The sequence below is a fragment of the Chiroxiphia lanceolata genome, chromosome 1, assembly GCF_009829145.1.
Source record: "Chiroxiphia lanceolata isolate bChiLan1 chromosome 1, bChiLan1.pri, whole genome shotgun sequence".
In the NCBI taxonomy this organism is placed as follows: domain Eukaryota; kingdom Metazoa; phylum Chordata; class Aves; order Passeriformes; family Pipridae; genus Chiroxiphia; species Chiroxiphia lanceolata.
In genome coordinates this window covers 93,827,428-93,850,487 of record NC_045637.1, presented here as the reverse complement: position 1 = coordinate 93,850,487, position 23,060 = coordinate 93,827,428, and the positions used below count along the sequence as shown (strand labels likewise).

Genomic DNA, 23,060 nt, shown 5'->3' with positions numbered 1-23,060 from the left:
AGAGCTCTAGAGAACATGACCTATGAGAGAAGCTTTTAGGAATTACATTTATTTAGCCTAAACACAAGATGCCTATAGGGAGAAGGCATAACAGCATTCAAATATGTGAAAGGTTGCTATGCAGAAGAAAAGAATCAGATGTTCTCCATACTCACTAAAGAAAACACAGGCTTGAACTGTGCTAAAGGATATAGGTCACACACTTTTCAACCAGAAAGGTAGTTAATCATCCAAAAGAGGTTATGAATTCCCCATCACTGGAGGTTTACAACAACCAGCTAAAACTAATGCCAGTGAATGGCCCAGCCCTGGGAAGAAGTTCACCACACAGGTGGCTTTTGGCCTGTGACCTATGACAGACTGCAGCAGTCTAAGAGGGGGGCTCCACCAGTCATGAACACCAACTCAGAGCCTACTCCCTGCAGGTGGTCAGGGAAAACAATCTTACTTAAAATTCCTCTCCCAATCCTCCTCTGCATCAGTTTACACCGCAGAACTAAACTCCTGCACCTGGCTGTCATTCTGCCTGCAGCAGGTGAGCAGCATCACAATGAGGTGCTGATAAACTATGGGAATTTCTCCCCAACTCACTGAAGAGCAGAGGCAAAGTTCACAGACCCCTCCATTTAAATGTAGTTCTGCCTCAGTAAAGCGAGGAACCACTGATAGCATTGAAAAGCTACACCCATAAGTGAACTGGCAGTTACCTACAGAAGATGCTGTTTTTCCTGCTCTACCATGTTTATATTTGGAAAATCATGGATAGACGCAAAGACAATTCTGAACATGTAAGTTTTCCAACAAGCCACTTTTTTACAAAAAGACACAAGTGTCGTGGCAAAACAGCTTGTGGAGAAACTTTTCCTCCCTCTCTCAGGTTTCCTCGAGTTTGGGGTTCTATTAAAAACAAGACAAGCAAACAAAAAGACCCTTTAACAATGAGATTGTTCTCCTTTAACAAAAAATTCAAGTCGTGTTTTTCCTATTCTACTGTAATGTTACAAAGAATATTTGGAACCATCAGCAATATATAAAGGTGACTGTCTCACAGCTAAACTTATTTTTTTTTAAAATTTTGTGGTTAGTAGACTTCTAAAGCATATTCAGCTGATATTCTCCTTCCATCACTATCAATTATAAGACTAAAAGTTCTGTTTAAATAAATACTGGATGCTCAAATTTACCATCATCTGATGGTCTACATCTTTACATTCACAAAAGAAAATTAACATTTCCAGTGGTAAGTAAATTTTTCAAAGCATGATAAAGACAAGCAGAAAAGTGGCAACCAATGAACAAACAACAGAATTTCTAAAGTCAACTATCACTTAGGGAATCAATTACTAATAAGCACACTTCTACCCTTAAAGCCCAGCCAAAAAAAACTAAGGGTCCAAAACACCTAATAAAATCAGCAGCCAAGTGTTCTGTCTTTTATTAAATTGCAAGCCAAAGAAATCACTTCTCTATACACCAGTGTCTTGTACCAATCAACAGCAATTCACTTTTGGCACGATTAACTCAAATCCTATTTATAGTTATCCAAGACAAAGTTTCTGCTTAGCTTCTTTCTGTAAGCAAATTCCAAAGCCAGGGATTTGAGACACAAGACAAATGCTAATGTCTTCTGTTGGGCCTGTTCCTCAGCCCCAACACTTCATCTGCTAACTCCAAATGGTAGCACAGAAAAGCTACAGGACTCACGGAAGTGAATACAAAATTCATGGATGTGCATTTCTGCATGCACATCATACCCTGGCTAAGCACCAGTGTTGTAAAGGCTGCACCAGCTAAGTCAGCTTAAGGTCCTCATGGGTGCTACGCTGTTGGGCCACAACAGCTATCCCACTTTGCCCAAGTGGTTGAAAAGAGCACAAAAATCACAGAAACTGGCTAGATGAGGCTGAAGTTTCCTATGAACTGCAAAAATAGGTTATGAAAATATAAAACATTCTAACAGAGTTTTATGATGCAATAAAGCCATTTCTCCACACCTTTGAGATCCAGAGCAGCTCATCACTTCTCTCAGGGTGAAAGAGATCTCTGTCTATAGTATTTATGTGACCAAATAATTACTCAGTTTCTGTGAAACATTAAGAGCTTGTGCATAACTTGCCTAATTTCAAAATAGGCTTTCAAGCACAGCAATGCTAGAGAAGAGCAGGACTGAATATCCAGTGGTTATGCCATAATCTCCACCAGGAGGATACAAGTACCATGGGAGTCTGCTCCAGCTTTGCCCAGGACTACAGCAACAATGCCATTCCACTAATACAGAGCTCCTTCCCTGCAAACTCAGGTGCTTCCCGGTGCACACAGCTCTACTGCTCCCAACACGTACGTGAGACAGACTGCCCTTTGACAAATTGCTCATCTCCACTATTTCAAACATTATTCACAATAAAAGATTTTAGAAAACTAAATTAAAAAATATTTAGCTGAAAAACCCCAAAAATTTATACAACGCAGAAGTTCCTGAAGATAAGCTCAAGAAAATGATATACACTCAACCAAAGCAAATTTTAAAAAAAGTATTTGCACAAACCCTGGAGTTAATCACACAAAATTTACAAAGTCATTACGTAGGCTAGACACCACATTCAACTTAGGATGTTAATTCACAGCAAGTAGCACTTTCCCTCAAAAAACACATTAAATCAGATCCTTCATATTGTTCAGAACGTGCTCGGACAAAGTAAAAACCTAGTTTTTGAACCTTAGGATAGCACTTCACTTACTACAACAACTACCATCTACCTGAAATACTAGCCTTAACAAGCTGTAACAATTAATTACCGACATCCAACCTGAATACCATCTGTCTTTACACTCATGGTTCTACTTATGCTGTTGTTATGCATTTCAACAACTAGTATTCGTTCAGTCATCCTCACCATTTTTAGTGTCTTGATGTAATACACACTGTAAGAGTGTACTAAGATTATTAAAATTAAACCAATTTTTTAATCATTCCTTAATGAACAGCACATCAATCATTATAAGCAAAATCCTCAAATAACATTTCAGGGAGAAAGTCCTATATAAAAAGTAAAGCAACGTCCCCAGACCAACAGAAATAAAGCAGAAAGGTGCTTCCAAATGGAATAATTCTTTAAAAAGGTGAATTTAGCAATTTAGCAATTACATTTCATGAATCTCCAGTCCTCAACACAGACTCTCTGGAAGGGGAACTGATGAGTCTAGCACAAAATATAACTTAGAGTGGTAACTGAGACAAAATAGAAGTATGAAACACAGACCTTCTTAATACTCAACAGCAAACTCAGCAACTAAACTGACATAAGATTGGAATGACAGCAAATAATTTAAAGCCGGTTCAGTTGAATGCACACGACTGCACTTCAAATTTGACTACTGCTCCAGCATCCCCAAATTCAGTCGTTCACACAGCCCAGAAAGAACGGGAAGCTTCAGTGCCCTCCCGGCTGACGGAAAGCGGGAGCGCGTCCCCCCGGGACACTCCTTATCCACTGCTGCCCCCTCTGGGCTCCTCCCGGTACGGCACCACCGCGCCCAAGGGCTCTGCCCAGCCCACCCAGAGTTTTAAAGCCTCTTCAGCTGAAAAAGCTACCCGCCTAAACTATTTCATGCATTACCGACTGTGTATGTGTGACTACTGTAAGATATTTTGATAGATAGAAACCAGAAGGGTAACATCTGAACTTGCTCATGCCAACCAGGTCTGGGGAGACACATGTTGTACCATTTAAAAAAAAAAAAAAGAGAGGAAAAAGGCATAAATAAAAGCACAGATGACCTGAAATACACTCCAAGGATGAGATGGGACTCTGGAAGAGATAAGAAATTGCTGCATGCTTCATTACTTGTTCACTCAGCAACAGGACCTGTTTTAACACCTGGGAGCCACAGAAGCACCTACCAGGTTTACATGAACATAACCCAAAATGGCCATGAAGAAGGAAATAACAATTACACTGAGGTCTAGCAGGCAGGGGAATAACACAAATAAGAGAGAGAGAAAGAAATGGACTTAATTTGCTTCCATCAATGAGGAAAAGCACCAAAACCAATTTGTGTCACTTATCCATTTAGTGAATTTCTGCTATCTCTAGCCAGACTCCATAATCACATGGCAGTCTTTTCTCTTAGCATGCCCTCAGGCCTAACAGAGATAGAACAATACAGGTTAATGTTCTGTACTTGGAGACACAGCACAGTTCAAGTTCAGTTGTGCTACACTGACAATTCTTACAACCAACAAGCTGGAAAGCAACTCACTCGGGTTGGCCTTTCCTCTGTGGAGTAACAAGCAACTACACACGTGGAGGCACCCACACTGCAACTGGGCAAAAAGCATTCCCAAAATAAATCAGAAGCATCTTAATGCAAAGCTGTAACCATACCAAGTTCAGAGAACTCCATCCAAGGAACATCTACCAGCAAATGAAACTGTAGCCAAATTATATCAAGAGCCTGCAGTAAACATTAACCCCCCCACCACTGTTCTCCAATCGCGCAGGGCAACAAGTAAGTCTTTCAGATGCCCCTACAAATGTTCCTGATCAAAATATAATCTTGGTCCTACCTCTGAGAGTACATGGTCAAAGAAATCTCTTCAGGTTATTAAAAAAATAGTCTGTTCTCCCATTAGTTTTCATAAATCTTCTAAAAATTTTCCATAAGCCCAAAGAACCATGAGACATGTGGAACTAAGCTCTCCATAGAGTGCACCACAAATCTCCTCATCATGTGTATGTCTATGTTGCAACTCACTTCATCACTGCTATTTATGCTTCATTTGCTACAGGGGCACATTCCAGGTAGGAGGATATGTTACCAGAAGTTGAAATTTACCCTTAATGGTTCAATCCTTTTCAAAGTCATTCTTCTGGATTACATGAAGTTCAGCATTGCCAGAACTAAACCCCACTGCACAACCACTAGAGCATGCAGCCAACGCTCCATCACTAGAACTAATCCTAAACATGTTATGTATGCTTAAATTTACCCGGCGGGCTCTCTACAAGTGTCTCTGAAGACTGTACACAAAGGATTTATTTGGTCTCTCCAGCCTGCTCCCAAGTTTCAGCTGCCAGCCCTGCGATTGAGAAATTAAAATACCACAAGGAAAAAAAAACATTCATAGATGAATTGTAAAATAGGTGATTCTAAGCAGGATAAAGAAAACAGTACACACTTGTCATATCAAGCTCTAAGGGCAGTGATACGGGATGCCATTATGAGGAGAAAACACAGACTAGTTCTTATCCAATTCTCCCATAAACAGGGGAAACATTTCCCAGTTTGAGAACTAGGAGTTCTGTCTGGTACTGGAGACAACATTCTCAAAGCTGGATACCCCACTTAACAGAAAGTTGCCCAACAGGAATAAGAAGCTGATGCTGAGGAAGCCGAGGTAGGAAAAACTCGCCGCAAAGAGGTTGTATATCTTGCACTGTGCTACAAGTCAGCAGTGATAAGTAACAGAAGTCTAGCCACACACAGGTTAGGAAGTTTTACAGGGAACACTGGAGCAGTAATACAAAGCTGCCAAAACCCACAATTATACGTTAGTTTACCGAGACCTGGGGAACATGCACTGCTGCAGATGAGTCATAGCACGCTATTGCACGAACTCTGTGCTGCAAGAAAGCACCACAACCATTTCCAGACTCATCATCCCACTCACTGGCTTATGGGACACTTTGGCTTCACTGGGAATACCTGTATTCCTCCAAAGAACTGTGAAACTTTGATCGTCTCCAGTTGTGCAACTCCATCTGCTATACCCCATGAATATCACCTGTTGTCTTCCCCCCTATATCCCATTTCACCCACTCTCCTCATCTTCCTAAGCCATTTCACCACAAAAGTTTCAGATGAAAACCTCCCCACCCACACCCCAAGCATTCATTGACTGTGCACAACCGAGTAGGGTTTTCAAGCCTGAATATCAAGAATCAATGCACAAAGCAAACTTGTGACAAGCAACAACTCAGATCTTCTGAGAGCAGGAATCCATATCGCTGGTATGGCGATTATCTTAAGACAACAGGTACAGAAATAAGCTACTTTACTGCCTCTCTCAGTGTGGCCAGCAGGACCAGGGAAGTGATTCTGCCCCTGTACTCAGCGCTGGTGAGGCCTCACCTGGAGTACTGTGTCCAGTTCTGGGCCCCTCAGTTCAGGAAAGATGTTGAGGTGCTGGAGCAGGTGCAGAGAAGGGCAATGAGGCTGGTGAAGGGACTTGAACACAAGTCCTGTGAGGAGAGGCTGAGGGAGCTGGGGTTGTTTAGCCTTGAGAAGAGAAGGCTCAGGGGAGACCTCATCGCCTCTACAACTACATGAGAGGAGGTTGTAGGCAGGTGGGGGTTGGTCTCTTCTCCCAGGCAATCAGCAGTAGGACAAGAGGGCATGGCCTTAAGCTGTGCCAGGGGAGGTTTAGGTTAGATATTAGACAGAAATTCTTTACAGAGAGGGTAATCAGCCATTGGAATGGGCTGCCCAGGGAAGTGGTGGATTCTCCGTCCCTGGAGGTTTTTAAGATGAGGCTGGACGTGGCACTTAGTGCCATGGTCTAGCAACTGTGGTGGTAGTGGATCAAGGGCTGGACTTGATGATCTCAGAGGTCCTTTCCAACCTGTCTGATTCTATGATTCTATGATCAACATCCAAAAGCTTTTATATCCAGATGAGTCAGCTTGAATCTGAAAGAGAAATCTGTTGCAGGTAAGGTTATTAAGCAATGCAAAAACCATACGAGATTGTGACTCTACAAGTTATAGACAACAGGAGAATTCTTCGCTGGGGGTACAAAACACTGCAGCGTTTATGCCTCTGTTCACTTTCCTCCATTGCTCAGCTGCTTCAGAGGACAGTTTCATGACTGTAGTGCTGTCACAGAAAACAGAAACACCTCTCATTACCAGAAAAGCAGTGGGGTGTTGTATTTTGTGTATTTAAACACACACCACAGACATCCTGTCCCCCAAAAAAGGCTGTAAAGACTCTTTTTTTCTAAATTGGCTCTGCACTCACAACCATTTGAAAAGTACAAATCCAAACAAAAGAGATAAACTTGAATTCTGATTGATAAGGCACTTAATGAGCATGTAATAAAGATTCTTTTTAGATTAAAAAAAGAATATTAAAAATACCTCACAATGAGGATGGTTCATCCCAAAAATTACACAGTAATCACTACTGTTTTACATTATACCTAAGAAGGAACACATGAGCGTGATCAGCAGGGTGGAGAGTAAAAAATGTAAAGACCAACTGCTGATTCTGACCAAGTAAAAGCATACACTAGACATCAGCAAAAATCTTAGCCAAAATACTTCATCAACCAGTATGCAAGCTGCAGAAAGCTTATTTTAATAGTACAGTAAACTATTTTAGAGATCTCTACTTTAAGACAATAAAATAAATCAAAATCTAAAATCATTAAAATTTCATTGTGCAGTAGAAAAGTACTTTTATAACAACACTTACAACAAAGCACCGGATTCTGAAATGATTCACAACCCATGAATCAATACCTGTACAGTCTTAGCAATTTTCTTTATTTTCCACTTGGATGAATAAAATGTATGCTGCAGCATGCTTTGCTATGTCTGTATGGGGATGGCCAAAGCCTAAGCAAGCATGGTTTATGCAACTCAACCAACACTAGACAATGCTGTTGAACACCAAAGTCCGTGTTAGATTGCAGCACCTCATCTGCTTTTCCACAGCAGACTGTTTCCTTCTACATCTGTCTTCTTTTCAACATGAGGTCTTAAGTAGATCAAAAGCATTTGTTCTTCCTTGTCTTCTTCTTTCTTTCTTCTACTCAAATGTGCTGTTTAAGCAGATGGACAGTTTGAAGGATACCTCAGCTATATCCACTGGTAAACAAAACTGACAAATGTTTAGAAAATTAAAAAGCAGAAGGGGCAAAAAACCCCAGATAATTTCTTTAGCAGTGTTTCAAAATACTATTTGATATTTCCTTAGAGAAATACATAAATTCTCTGCACAGGGAATTACAGAGCTATAAGACACATAACTTGGATTATAAACACTACACTTCAATAGCAATTGGCAAATCTCACTGATACAAGTCCTGCCAGCAAATACCATAATCACAATAATGGAGTGACCTCTACACAGCGTCTTTCCATCCAACAACCTCACCAAAAAAAATTCCTGAGACAGTAAAAAGGAAGCCTGACTAAAGACTAGTCTAAAACTGCACAAGTAAAGCTAAGGGTCTATAATATAACCTAGTTTCCAGGTGCTAAATCAAAACCAAGACAACTGAATTAGCAACACAACAGATCCACCCCTTCTTGCTTCTAGAATCCCATGCTACAGGAGGAAAAAGTTCCGTGCTAGCATTTATTTTTAAAAAACCACAGAAGTGTATTGCAGATAAGCTGTGACTGGTTTAGCTTTGCTGAATATTTAATAACAGTTTTTGCTTCCTCCTCATAAAAGAAAAATTTAGAAATATCAGAAGAATGAACACTAAGTCATTAGCAATGCCTTTTCTGCCCCCAGCATGTTTTACAATGACCAAGGAGGAAATGCTTTGGACCTGAACAGCCTCAAGCCAGAAGCAATCACTACAAAACAACAAGCCCACATAACAGCTTGATCCATCAAAATGCATTCAAGGCTGGACCAAAACCCATTAATTCCACAGAACCAGAAACCTACCAATGTCAACATATGCTAATACAACTACTCGCTTCAGAAGTCAATGTCTTCTATGTCACACATGTTCAGTTCCACTTTTCAGAGAGAAAGTACTATAAGTGGCACACGTACTGAACTCCCTTTCCAGACAAAAATCTGGGTTGCAATATTTGAAAGCTCCCAGTTCGCCCACTTCCTGCTTTTCACAGGAGGCGTTACTTGTCTGTACCATGAGAGTTTCTTCCTCCAGGGCGTATCTCAAAGGGAACATTCCAGTAGGTTTGCAGGCATATCTAAACTATACTGCAAGTCAAGCTGCCAAGAAACCAAAACCAGTTTTAGAACTAGTAAAGCCACCGTCAGCTGCAGTGTTTTCAGAATATGAACAAGTACCCGTGGTACAGCCCTTCACTGATAGCAGCTGGTCCACACATTTCTGCGTGGCTCAGACTCACAAAAGAGCTTTGTGTTCTCACAGGATGGTATGCCAGATTTGTTCAGAATGCTGCCTACCTTCACCCTGTAAGACCAGATATAAAAATAGGTTTGGCTCTTCTGGTTTCCCTTTACCCATTTTTAAGATGATGCAGTCCATGACTTTTAATCATCACTGCTGTTTTGCAATATCTGGATGTTGTTGATTCACACTCCATTCTCTCCCCAGACAGAGGTAGTCTTTGGTGTGAAAAACTGTAGCACAGCCCTCAGCCTTCACCTTTGGATACAGACACTCCTGAAAGCAACACAGGCTGCTTGTACAGAAAGAACATTTTTAAAACACATGAAAAGCCAGGAGGACATTATATCAATATTCACTTTCAAGTAAGTCAACTTATAAGGCAGGTTGCACTGTTACAACTTCTAGTTACCAACAGGAAACTGTCTGATGCTGCTTTTCTTCCTTCTGTTTTTTTTTCAATCTTACAATTAGACAGAAGACACTAGAACCAGTGCTTGACCATTTCATTTATAAAGGAGCAAGAACTGCAAATAAAGCTCACACCTCATTCTCTAAAACCAGGACTTTATTCCATCACCTTTTCACTAAGTGTTGACTCAAAAGCTTAGGAACATGTAGGAAACAGACTAATCCGAACACTTTTATTTAAGTAATAGTTGTCCAAGACACTGTAACAACAGATTCTAGCAACAGAGACAGGCATTGATTTAGAAAATAGTTCTTGCAAAACATTTTCTTTTTTTTTCCTGTCCTCCATACTGTAAACAATACTAAGCTTAATTTCAAGAAATATTTGAAATTTGGATTACTTCAAGCAATAGTTTATTACTGAGTAACTAATTCACTGTATAGGACAAAGAGATTAAATCCCTACTTAACATTCTATCTGAACTTCCCAGATGACCACTATAAAAAAAAAAAACAAACATGCTTTCTTAAGGAGAGATTTACAAGCGATATTTGAGAAATATTGGGAAAATTTCTACATTGGCATTTCCTCTAAGTAAAAATCAAAAATGGATAGCATGAGCAATAACTTATGCACTGGATGCTAAAAATCTGAACTGCCATTTTGTCAAGAGCAACTCTGTTGTCTGACTGCACACGTTTGAGAAGCAACTGACTCCATTTTCTCTGTACTCTCCTACTGGACATTGCTGTCTGCAACTAGAATCTTCCATGAGCCTTCTCTTCTTAAAGCTGAAGAAACCCAGTCTTCCCAATCTCTTCTCATACATTGTGTGCTCCCAAACCATCTTGGCTCTCCACTGGACTCACTCCATTACACCAACCTCTGTCTTTTCCTGTGGAGTCCAAAAAAGGACCAAAGCTGGATTACTGGACACAGCATTCCAAACACCATCTCACAAGTACCACACAAAGAAGAAGGATCATTTTCCCAGACCTGCTGGCTGCACTCTTGCTAACATAACCCAGGATGCAGTTTGCCTTCCTTGCTACAAGACTTCACTGCTGACTCATGCTCACTTCTTGTCTACCTCAATCCCAAAATCTTCTTCTGTGAAGTTGCTTTCTAGTCAGTCTGCCCACACTCACCCTTAACACTAGCTGAAGTTATGCCAATCCTAGGATTTTGCATTTGCCTTTGCTAAATGTCATATGGCTTCCATTACCCCTTTTTCTAGTCTATTAAGGTCCCTCTGAACCACAGCACTAGTTTCCACTTTGGATTCTAACACAGTTGCTACAGTTGCACTCAGTTCCAGCTTCATTAACCACCTATTAAAGAGAAAGTTAAATAGATGGGTTTGTAAAAATTTACTTTAGCCAGAATTTGTAGCAAATATTTTTGTTCCATTGAACAAAAAGGAAATTTCCAGAGGACCTTAAATAATATCAGCTTAAAAAGAAGTTACTTCATTTCAAGAAGAAGAAACCACACTGCATAATTTCTGCCTATCACCTGGCATTGGGATTTGTTTGATTTAATATATATATACACATACACAGAAATTAACTAAATCAAAACTTCGATTTAATAATGACCCGAAACTAGAAGTTGATTTCATATACAACTACCAAAATTACTCTGTATGTATTCCTGTCCCTACAATTGCAGCTTTTATTCAATTTTTAGTTCTCAGTTTCAGATTCTAGATGTAGACTTCTACTCGAAAGTTATGAACACTTAATTTTCTAAAAAGATAAGGTATCAGAAATTTAACATAGTTCATTTCTTCACTGAACTCCATCTTTCCTACATTTCTCCCAATAAAATTCCAAAACCACAGGAAAGTCATAGAAATCCTGACAAACCAGAATTAGCTTCTGGAACAATATGCATTAAAAAATTTCAGGTAAAGAGAAGTTAAAATTAAGAAAGCCATAACAAGGCAAAGTGAGAACTCATTTGTAATCTTACACAAATAGCTGTCACAAATAAGACTTTTTGGACCAGCACTCCACATTTGTCTGTGGAAAGAGCACACCTACTCCAGAGTTGCACCAATAATTTAAGAATCACCTGGGTTCCATAAAATGGTTCAGACAGTTGAATAATTCAGTATCTAATTTTTACTTATACAAATGCAGAAAGATCAACCACAATAAAGGAAAACAAGATGCAATTGCTTAACGGTATCATGAGATATTCAAGAAAAGAAACAATCATTTTGTGAAATCAGGAGTAAAATACTTTTAGAAAAATGTCAGGACAGACAACCCTGAAGTCTTTCAGTACAAGCCAGATGCAACTTAAAATGCAAGACAGACCTGAACTTGCATTAATGACTAAACTTTATTTCTATTTTAACTAGTCATAAGCTAGACAAAAAAATTCAGATAAATACTTAGCTACTGAAATACGACATTAATCTAACTTTTCAACTTTTATGTCAACACATTTGCATTAAGGAGATGAAATGTAGTCAGCACAACCACAAGTTCGGGGTTTTTTTTAGGACTGGGAAGGAGGAACAAAATGATGAAGAGCGTTTTTAAGTACTTGGAAGGAAAGGAGAAATAGCATTTTCAGCTCTTTGGAACCTGCACCATCCCACCTCCATCCTAGTGATCATCTCTCCTAAAACAAAAGATCATTCATCTGGAGTAGTTCATCTCGCTCCAGCACCAAACACACACTTCAACAAGTGACAACACACCACCTTTCTCTCTCTCCCCCTTGAGTTCCACCGCTTGCAGTCAGAAAAGCAAGAATTAATATCTTTCCCTTCCACTCTTATGAAAACTTTTCAATTCCGTTAGCAAGCAAAATGCCCAAAAAAAGGCACTGCATGACACCTATTAGATGTCTGCCCTGTCAAGATAATCTAACCATTCTGAAAGCACTCATCTTGTAATCGTTCTGTTTAATGCCAGGAAAACACTTTACCTCTGTACCTTCAAATCAGAAAGGGATCAGAAGGGGATTTTCAAAACTAAGACTAAGAACATTTGATGTCAGTTTGACAGCTCTGAACATTCACCTCAGAAAAATTGAATTACTCAAGTCATATCATTACCTGTAATTTTGTATCCATATGCAGCCAGCTGTCCAGCCATATATTCACCATCCGAGTTATTGTGAGAACATCCCCATGTACGAATCCAGATTTTCTGAACACCAGGAATAATGCTGTTTAGGAAAAATGAATGAAAAAGGCAAGTTAAAAGATGAACAAGCTTCCCCTTTAAGCCCACTGAACAGACTCACTGAACTATAATTCTTCAAATATAAAATATGCAACACAAACAGTAACAACTCCAAAACAGCTGAGGAAAACCACTATTATTATGTGATTTTAGTGTAACAGGTATTAGGTCTTGCTGGGATAGAGTCAGCTTTCTTCAGAGCAACCTGTATAGTGCTGTGTTTGGTGTTTGTGACCAAAGCAGTGTTGATAACACCCCTGTGTTTTAGCTGTTGTTGAACTATCCTTGCTTGTTTCCCACCGTGCTCCATCTCACCACAAGTGGGTTGGAGACGGACAACAGGTCAGGAGGAACATGAACAGAATAGTTGACCAAAAGGATAATTCATTTCAGACGACATCATGCTCAGCAATGAAAATTGTGGGTTTGATCTTTCAAAAATAGCCATTGTTCTGACACTGGCTGGGCACCAGTCTGCTTGTGGGAGGTGGCAAGTGATTGCTTTTGCATCACTTGGGGTTTTTCCCTACTCTTTCCTTCAATTTAACTGCCTTCATCTCAACCCACAAGTTTTCTCACTTTCACTCTTCCAATTCTCTCCCTTGTGGTGGAGTCAATCCACAAACAGCTGGAAAACAGTTTGAAAAGAGTTTTAGAATGGAGAAGGTACAAGAGCTGTAGGACAAGAAGAGATTTGGTACACTGCAGTTATGTTAAAGCAAAAACAAAAACCCCAACAAAACCACACAAATAAGCAAATAGCAAATAAAAAAACCCCAAACAAACAAAAAACCAACCAAACAAAAAAACCCGCCCTCCCCCCCCCCCGAACTTTCTGAGTATTATCCTATCTTGTAACAAGTAACCTTCAAGTAACTGCACTGAAATCAGACCACCAGCAAACAAACTGTGAAGAGTTAAACTGCAACCTTTTATATTATGGCACCCACTGGTTGTAGCTCCCTCCATACAAGCCAGCTTTATAAATTCTTAACTTAGTGGCCACCAGCCACACGAATATCTGAAAGCACATATCCCAATCTTTCTGGGTTACAGAAGGAGCATGACAGACATGCAGCCTGGAGATAGCACACACAGTGCCTAAAGAATCAACAAAAAGTTCTGCAAGAAGCTCTCATTGAAATTCCTGGGATAACTGCCAATGAGCTAAAGATGCCAGTACAAGAACACCACACATCCTGGTACACAATGCTTCGCCCAGCGTACACCTTTTTTTTTCCTTCCCCTCCACGCTTCTTTTTTTAAAAGATGCTTCCCTTAGCTAGAAATAGAAATTTGTTGATGGAACATTAATGATCATTAAGTGTAAAAACACAGTGTATCTAGACTTCCTACTGTCTAAACAACACACGCTCAACGTGCTTTCTTGGGTCAAAAACACTAAACCACAGCTTGTTAGATTCATAGTACCTGAATGCTTTGGTGCATGACGTGCTAGTGTGAAGTATCTACAGAGCACCAGTTCAGCTGTACATACACTCCTGGCAGACTGGGGCCAGTGCACTTTTAGGGGCATTCAGATAAAGATGCATTGTTATGCTTACAAAATCCCTTTTGAGCACTAATGAAAAAAAACCAAAATTTAATTTCCCCACAGGAAATTAAATTCCCATACCTATTTTATTTTCATCTTTATCATACAGGGAAATTTTATCCACCAACTTGAAACTAATGGAAGAAGAAAGAGGAAAAAAAATCCAGATCTCAGAAACGCAGTAGAAACTAGAATCAATAAATGAGCTGACCTATACTCTAATCAATTCCACTGCAGCAGAAAGCTGATTTCATTCTTATGGGAATCACAAGTAGGAAAAATGCAAAGATACATTCCATGGTTATTGCATACTATTTCCACTGAAATAAAACAGCAAGTTCAAAAGGAGTTTCAGCGTTTCACCTGCAGGATGTACACACAAAAAGTACAGCCTCTGGAAATCCCAGGTTCCAGAAACCAGGATGAAAGACAAGCAAGGAATATGTAACCTTTGTTAAAGAGGACCGGGTCAGGAATACTTCAGCAAACTGGGCATGCGTAAGTCCCTGGGCACTGACGAGATGCATCCACAAGAGAAATATGGATGTACTGGAGATAGTCCAACAAAGGGCCAGAAAGATCATTAAGGAACTGGAACACGTCTCATATGAGGCAAGGCTGAGAGTGCTGGGACTATTCTGCCTGGAGAAGGCCCAGAGAGATCTCATCAAAGTATATAAATACCCAAAGGAAGAGTGCAAAGAAGACACAGCCAGATTCTTTTCAGTGGTGCACAATGACAGGACCAGAGGCAACAGGCACAAACTGAAACACAGGCGGTTCCCTCTGAACATCTGGAAACACCTTTCTCATTTTAAAAATGACCAGCAACTGGCACAAGTTAAGCAGGGAGGTTGCAGAATCTGCATCCCTGGAGATATTCAGAAAGTATCTAGTCCAAAAAGCAGTCCTGACCAACCGGCTCTTGGTGGCCCTGCTCGGGCAGGGGGTTTGGACAAGATGACCTTCCAACCTCAACCCTTTTGCAGCTCCCAGGATTTTGTTCTTATTTCTCATTAGAGATGCCAAAAGGCTACTCCAGGACTGCTATTTGAACAGCTCAGCTTCTATTTAGGTAATTAAGATGAAGCAGACAGTTTTTCAGAAATTTTTTTACACATAAAAGTGTAACAGAGACCATTTTTCTGGTCTGATTATTCCCTTCGTCAACATCTCAGTGATTACTCGTTTCTACAGAAAATTTGCCCAGGAAAATAAATTTGCTTCGGACTTATTACTTATTCTCCCTACATTTTATGAAGACTATTTTACTCATTTTTCTCCTGTGTTCAGATTTATGAGATAATGAGAACTTCCACCTTATTTTTAGAAGCTGACAGCGTATACAAGCTGCAAGAAAAGTAACAAGATAGGGTCGATGTGAGACTTTACCTGTCACTTGGGGGATCATCTTCTGTCTGAACATTTTTTTGTGAATTGCGTTTTCGCACTTTTGGAAAAACATTCCTTCTCACAAACTGTCGGTCATGTGGTTTCACATCTTCTGCTGACACAATGTCTTCAATATCCTCAAGCACTGAATCACAGGCAGCAGGCATCTTCAAGAAGTGTTAGAGAAGGCAGGCATTAGCAAGCATCTGAATACAAACCCAAGGCCCAGTATCTACTGTATATGTTCTCACAAATAAAAGTCAGATATATTTCTCATATACATGCAATATATCATACACATGAGGGACTGAGCACATAAAACCCAACATCTATGCAGAGGTGCTTTCTGATGCCCTCTTCCCCGATACCTCAAACACAGGCAGGGAGAGTCACAAATGCCATACAGATTTTTAGGGGCATCAAGCACAGGCAAAGATAAAGCCACAAGCCATACAGATTTTTAGAGCCTTTTTAAAATAATCTGTACCTTGTCACCTTCTAATTCAAAAACCCTTCAGCTCCTCTGACACAACATATCCAAGACACAAGTACTTTTAACCATGTCTGCATCATAATAAAATAATGACTTCATGTTATGTGATGGATGTGCTTCCACTCACATCACAGAAGAATGAAAGATACAGAATTTAAGCTCCTGCTTCAGAGGCTGTTCTGGCTCTTTTATTTCTATGCTGAAAACAGGTGCATGGTATTTCTTCAAGACAATATGGCTTCACAGTCTTTTTGAAAACAAACCAAACTGTTTCTAGAATTCCTGATCCCACAGGCCCTTCATCTGAACTACCTCATTCATTAGGACAGCAAAATAAACATTTCTATCTTCAGGTACGAGACGTTAAACCTAACTAATATAAAATAAACAGTTCATAATATGGCTAGTATAATATACTAAAAGATCACTAGAATCTAATTATATTTTCCACAAGGAAGTAAATAAATATGCATATATATCCTCCCAGCAGATGTCAAGATCCAGATTAGTTTTCAGGAACTGAAAAAAAAAAGTTACTTGCTAAAAGAGCCTAAAAAAAGTTATTGCATTAAATACACATCTCACACTGTGCTGTGTGTAACTAACTCTTAATTAGAATATAGTCTGATGTACCATTGGAAACCTGGGGTTTTATGTATCTCAACATTTTACAAAGGAAATCACACAAGGGCATTTCACAGAGTTTACAGGGAAAATAAAACACTTTCCTATCTCACAGAGAAGAACAAAACAACCAAGGCTTTAATGTCTTTAAAACCAGATTTCAGGAACAGAAGATTCACTACTGGCATAAGGATACTTCCAGATGTTGCAAATTAATTATTGCAGAACATAAGAAGTTAAACACCTGTGCATTTTCCCAGCATGTGTCCTTCAGTCGATCTTTCAAAATATACTTCTAAATAAAACTTCATGTAACCTGAACCAAAACATCTGTGTTTAACTTAAAAAGGAGTAGAATGATGTCACAAAGAGGATGCATGTGCCACAGCTATTCAAGCATTCATCTTGATAAAAATCCCAGGATCTATAAAATAATGCAGCAAAGGATGAACAAATATAAACTGCCGTGAAAAGTCCAGCAATAAAGGGTATGAAGGGGAGGTGACATCTCTTACACCACTTCATACCAGTGACAGCATGTACAAATAGGTAATGTTATCAACTGAGTACATGCGAAGGAAAAAAAGTTTTGATTTGTTGTTCTTTTCTCTCTTCCAGAAAAATATCCAATATAATGGAGCAGCTAGCAAAGCAAATAAGGTTAGCTTATTCCACTGGCCCATGAAAGAAAAAATATAGCCAAATTAAAACTCCTACCTTTTTAAGCGAGGTCTAAATCCTCTTGGATAGAAATCCTGTGCGGGGGGGAAACAAAAAAAAAAGGAAGAAAGACATGGCATGAAGGAGCAAAACTAGAAGACAGAAAACCATGAGTTCACGTCATTGTCCAAGAAGCATTCCTCCTCCCTTTGCAAAAATATGTTTCTTGCTCAGTGTGACCTCATCTGACTGGGTGCACACGCTGACTGGCTGACAAGGTGGAACAAGGAGTCATGCTTTCCCTATCCCCTGAGCAGAGGCACTGTTCTTTTTGCCCTTCTTTTATACAGCCATTTTTGTCAAAGTCAGACATTTCCGTTATCTCAGACCTCCTCCAGATTTCCATCTTCAATCAGGAGTTTAAAATTTTGAATGAAAGAAGGGAAAGAGATTAACAGTAAATTTTAGGTAAAGCCACCCACAACATTTTTTTTTCAATTACAAACACTGTGAAGTTATTTTAAAACAGATAACTCGATGTCTGCACTAGTTAAATACACATGGAAGAAGCAAAGAAATAACTACAGATTCCGGCAGCTATTCTGACAGATTGACTGAAATCAGAGGCAAAAACAAAACTAGAAGTTAGTGTATTCTTCTCATAGTAACAAACTGCACCTACAGAACTTATCATTTCTCTTTAACAATATGAATGGTAGTAAATAAATAAATAAATAAATAAAATAAATTAAATAAATTAAAAAAAAAAAAAACAAAACCAAAAACCAAACCATAATAAAAACGGTTTTAACGCCTTGACACAAACGGAACTCCCCTTGCACCAGCTTATTTCAGTCACCCCTGCTCAACCTCCTTGCACATACCACGGGAGGGCTTTCCACACAGAGAACAGTTTCATGCATGTAGAAGACGACCGCTCTTTTCCCTCTATTTACCCACAGGTGTCTCGGTAAAACCCTGGGATGAAATCCCGGGGCAGAAGAAAGCAGTAGCGCGCATACACTGCGAGACCAACTAATATATATATGTATGCGTACATGTATATGCGTGTATATGTGTGTGCGTATATATCCACATACAAATACAGCCACCCAGACAGGCCCACCCCAAGCTCCCAGGGAAAGGTTGGGCAGGGGGCAACCCAGGGGTGAGGGGCGGGCGCCTAGGAAAGGAAAGGGAGAGGGAGAAGGAGGAGAGGGAAAGGGGAGAGGGCCCCGTCCGGCTCCGGCCCCGCCACTCACCCGCTCCTCTCCCGGTCTCCGCCATCGCGCCCCGCCCCCGCTGCCCCGCGCGCGCAGCGGCGCCACGACGGCGGCCGGCGGCGGCCACAACAGCGCGGCGGGCGAGGAGCCGCCGCTTCGCCACAAGGCAGCGCCGTCCCTCAGCGGGGCAACCGGAGCGCCTCCCGGATCCCTGGAGGCACCCGCCTCTGTTTTAACTGGGAAATTAGCATCGCGTTTCCAGTTAAACCAGTTGGGATTCTGATGTATCTGATCCAGATGAGTGATGAGCTATTCATTCCTCTTCTGGCCGCAAGGCTTTTTTTTTTTATTTATTTTATTTTAATTTTAATCGTTAATTTCCTCAAAATACAACGCTAGTAGCTACTCTTCTGAATAGTCTGAAATATATTGATATTACATATAAAAATATTTAATATGAGATGGATAAATTTTCTGGCTTTGTTTTCCTCTAATTTCAGGCTAGTAACAACTTTTCTTATTGATATTTAGGAAGCAGACAGATTATGAAGTGTATAGTGTCCTTGGCGATCAAAGTGCTATAGCGTGTGAGCATAATATTATTTCCTCATTATTAATATACACAGCTAGCCTAAAAAGATTGTTTACATTGTATCTTTAACACATTTTATTTTCAGATAGTCAGCTTTGGGGTGTAAAAGTCACCATTTCTTGTAATTGCATTTTGAACATTAAGTTGCTCTCTTTAGAAGGAGCCTTTGGAATCATTTTATTCTCCAGATAGCAGATTATAGTATCCCTCGGACTGGAGGGAAAGTGAATGAAAGCTCCGAGTATACTCCAGAACAGGTCTATTGGCGTGCTCGCTGATAAAACTTGGCAACTTCTGCTTATGAATATCACTTCCCCCTCCTTTTACTTATTTTATGCCATTCTTATCTGACAATGTTCGCGGGCAAAAAAAAAAAAAAAAAAAGTAACGATAAGAACAAAGTAACAGAAGCATTTTGAAGAGGGGAACTGGGATAGAAAGAAATAAGCACTTTGTTTAAATTGGCCTTTAAGAACAAATCTTTCTGGGCAGGACTGAGCACTATTAATATCACTCTGGCTTCACGGTAGAGTCATTGTTACAGCTTAAGATATATTTGCCTTTGAGACTGGTCTTTGTCTAAGCACACAAGTACTTTTCAGAGATACTCTCAGCGAGGCAAAGTGTGATGTGTAATTTGTTATTTTTGTGGCACTTTTAGCCCAGAAGAGAATGGAGGAAAACATTTCAAAGTCAGTGGTCAGGTTGATCTATTTCAGACATAGTCCTACACAGTATGGTGTAAGAAGTCCTTACTGTGTCAGTAAGTAATGATATCTATATAACCAATCAGTGTCCTACTGAGGTTAGCAATTCTCTTTGTTTTTTCTTTTCAGCTTCCCATATTCAGTTTTCTAAGTGTTTCACATGCAGTCCTTGAATTCAGCTTCTCTATTCTGGGAGCATGGCACTGCACTACCTCACAGTTGTCCTGACTAGCCAAGTGTTACCCCTCCGATTAAATGAAACAGGGCAGACACCAGTGCTGGTTTATGGTTGACTAAAAGAGCAAAGCACAGATGGCCTGTGAGACATAACCAAAAATCTCCAAATGGCCAAGATTGGCAAACACTGCTCATTAAGGTTAGGCAGCGTTCTCCAAGAGCAGCTCCCAGGCAGGAATAACCCATGAGTCCCATACCTAGTGACATAATTAGGCCACGCTGATCACTTTCAGCATGATCCAGCAGAGGCTTTACTTTGTCCCGCTGCCAAGAATTCATAATATCAAGCAGCCCTTGTGCCAGCACAGTTCTGTTCAGTCCCAGGATGTAGCCACAATGCTGAAGGCACCCTTCCAGTGCTTTTGAAGCTCACAAATCTAAATTATTTTGTAGCATATTCATAGTAACAAATAAAGCTGCATGCAGGCTGCAGGTAGCACAGCAGGTAGAAAAGAAAGCAGATGATTTCCTACTACGTCCCGATCGCGGGAAGAAAGTTTATCTATACCTACCTGGGAAAACTGCTTTTTAAGTGACAGTGGCTGGCAGTACAACTCCCAGTAGTGGCCTTCTATAGGCTGGCAGCATACATGCTCCAGTGCTCTGAATGTCCAAGGAACAGCTTTAGAATAAATCCTTTCCAAGCTGCCTGCATACCTTACTTCCTGCTCTTCAGGGGTGGTAGAATCGAAGCCACCAGCCTTGGGCTGGGGTACCATCTTAAGTCATTTCAGGTTTTGCAAGAGTAGGTAGTTGGAAAATATAAAAACTACTAGGAAAATAAAATCCAAATCTAAAATTTAGCTCATGGTTAGTAGGAGATACATTCTTAGCTGTTTTAGAGCAGCTCAACTACAATCTTAAGGGAAGGGAAACAGCCAGGGAGGTGAGGGCTCAATTTTTATATGGCAGCCTTATTGTCTGATAACTAACATGCAATTCTGGGTAGAAATAAGTGGGAAGTTACTGAGGAAAAAATGGAGAGTCCTAAAATAGATACAAGAAATCAGATTTTTTTTCCTCTATTCTTGGAATTTAGGAGAATCTGGCTCACTGTTTGTGAGCAACATTCAGCACCACTCAGAATTGGTAACAATCCAGCCTGTTATATGTGAAACTTTCTTCCTGTTAAGTTTTCGAAAGAAAATAGTGGGTTAAGAAACTCCCAGACTTAATAAAGGCAAAGCATTCTGCTGATCATTGCTTAGCTATAGCATAATATCCAGACAGATTTTGCTTCAGCAAGAAAAGCAGAACGGGGAGATGGATTCTACTTGTTTATGCTTTTGTTAGTATCACTCCATTGACTTTGCTATGCAGGCTCTTGGTTCACTTAATCTTGAAAAATGTGGGATCCAGGAACACTAATGGCATTGTGCATTAACTGAGTTACATACAGGGGAAAAGAAAAAGACATATACTGCTAAATTTGATGCTTCTGAACATGTAGCAATATCTCATGCTACAAAAGGTACCTGACATGTCTACTTTCTTTCTACAACAAAATTGTTCATATCTGCTTTAAGACCATGATGTAATTTACTCTTTCAGGTGTAAGTCAGAAAGGAGAGAAAGTGATGGTGTCTTGTCATTTGTAGGTGGATGAATTCTTACTGTAGGTTCAAGAGCATGAACGCCCCTTGTTTTTCCCTTTTTTTTTTTTTTAACTCTTTCCCTGTGTGTAAAGGAGTAAACAGTTGCCTGTCATTCAGACCAGTTTTGACAGATTTCTCCAAAACCTTTTCTGTCTGCTGGCAGCTGAGGAATGCAGCACAGAGGCCCCAATAAAACCTCCCTGAAACAAATACTTGTACCCTGAATAATGTTAAGGTACACCTCAATTCAGGTCAGAGGAGCAGAATTTTAATTTAATTTTAATTGGCTGATTTTTTAGCCTGTACCTCAGCACATCCCAACTTTGCAAAGCAGATATAAAAAGCAAAAGAGAGAGAAAATGACACAAAAGCCGGCAATTAGTAGCAGATTCTAGGGGCAAATAAGAAAGTGCTTCTGGCAGCTGTAGAACAGAGAAACTGAGAACAGGCTATGGCAGGTAGGACAGACAGAGATTGTAATTTCTGCTTCAAAGGGAGATCAGAGAACACAGTCCTCTAGCCATCCTTTATTATTTATTAGGAATACACACAGGATCTTTGCAATCTTCCTTTCGGTACTTTCTCCTACATGCAGAAGTTAGAATATGTACAGGTGCATAGAGAGAAAACAGTAGCTTCTCCTAGTGTGCAGAAGTCGACAAGACACATAAGGCTTGCTCAGAAGTGCAACATTTAAGCAATCAACCATATTACTTTGATTTTTATGGACGGCCATGTATCTAGAAAGGTGCAGCACCAAGACCAGAAAGGATGTACGAGTTTGTAAATGTATGTCTGGTGCAAGAGATTGTTGGTGGTGACTCAAGAAAACAGAAATTCTTTTCAGAGCTATTATTAGGAAACTTTTGGAGAATTATCGGTAGGAAGGTCAAGCAGAACTGCATTGATGTGATTTAATCCTAGAATAACACAACTTCTATGAAGTTTGCAAGAAGTCTGTTTCTAACTCATATGGGAGGAGAGGGGACAAATAAAAATAAACTTGTGTTATCCCAACCTCTGGATTTCCTATTGTGTCTCTGTACATGTGTCTTTTTTTCTTGTTTCACTCTGGCTTAAAAAAACCATGATAAACTTATTGTTGGCATAATAAAAAATGGGATTGAGACTATCTGGTGTCAAATGAGTGTGAGCCCTTATAATGAAAATAGGAACAGGTTTCAAGAAACAGCATGATAGGTACCAAGAGTAAGAAGAATTTAAATAGGTGTACACAAATCTAAAC

At 39.9% G+C, this 23,060-nt stretch overlaps 1 protein-coding gene across 1 annotated transcript in view; it reads right to left on the bottom strand.

The window, feature by feature from the left end:
- Positions 1 to 18,776, bottom strand: part of CDKAL1 (CDK5 regulatory subunit associated protein 1 like 1) — a 409,356-nt gene extending 390,580 nt beyond the window's left edge. Inside the window, 4 exon segments of the mRNA XM_032688042.1 lie at positions 12,607 to 12,719; positions 15,684 to 15,850; positions 17,518 to 17,555; positions 18,723 to 18,776. Of these exon segments, the coding sequence (XP_032543933.1) occupies positions 12,607 to 12,719; positions 15,684 to 15,850 (280 nt within the window). The 5' untranslated portion in view covers positions 17,518 to 17,555; positions 18,723 to 18,776.
- Between the last annotated feature and the right edge of the window lie 4,284 nt (positions 18,777 to 23,060).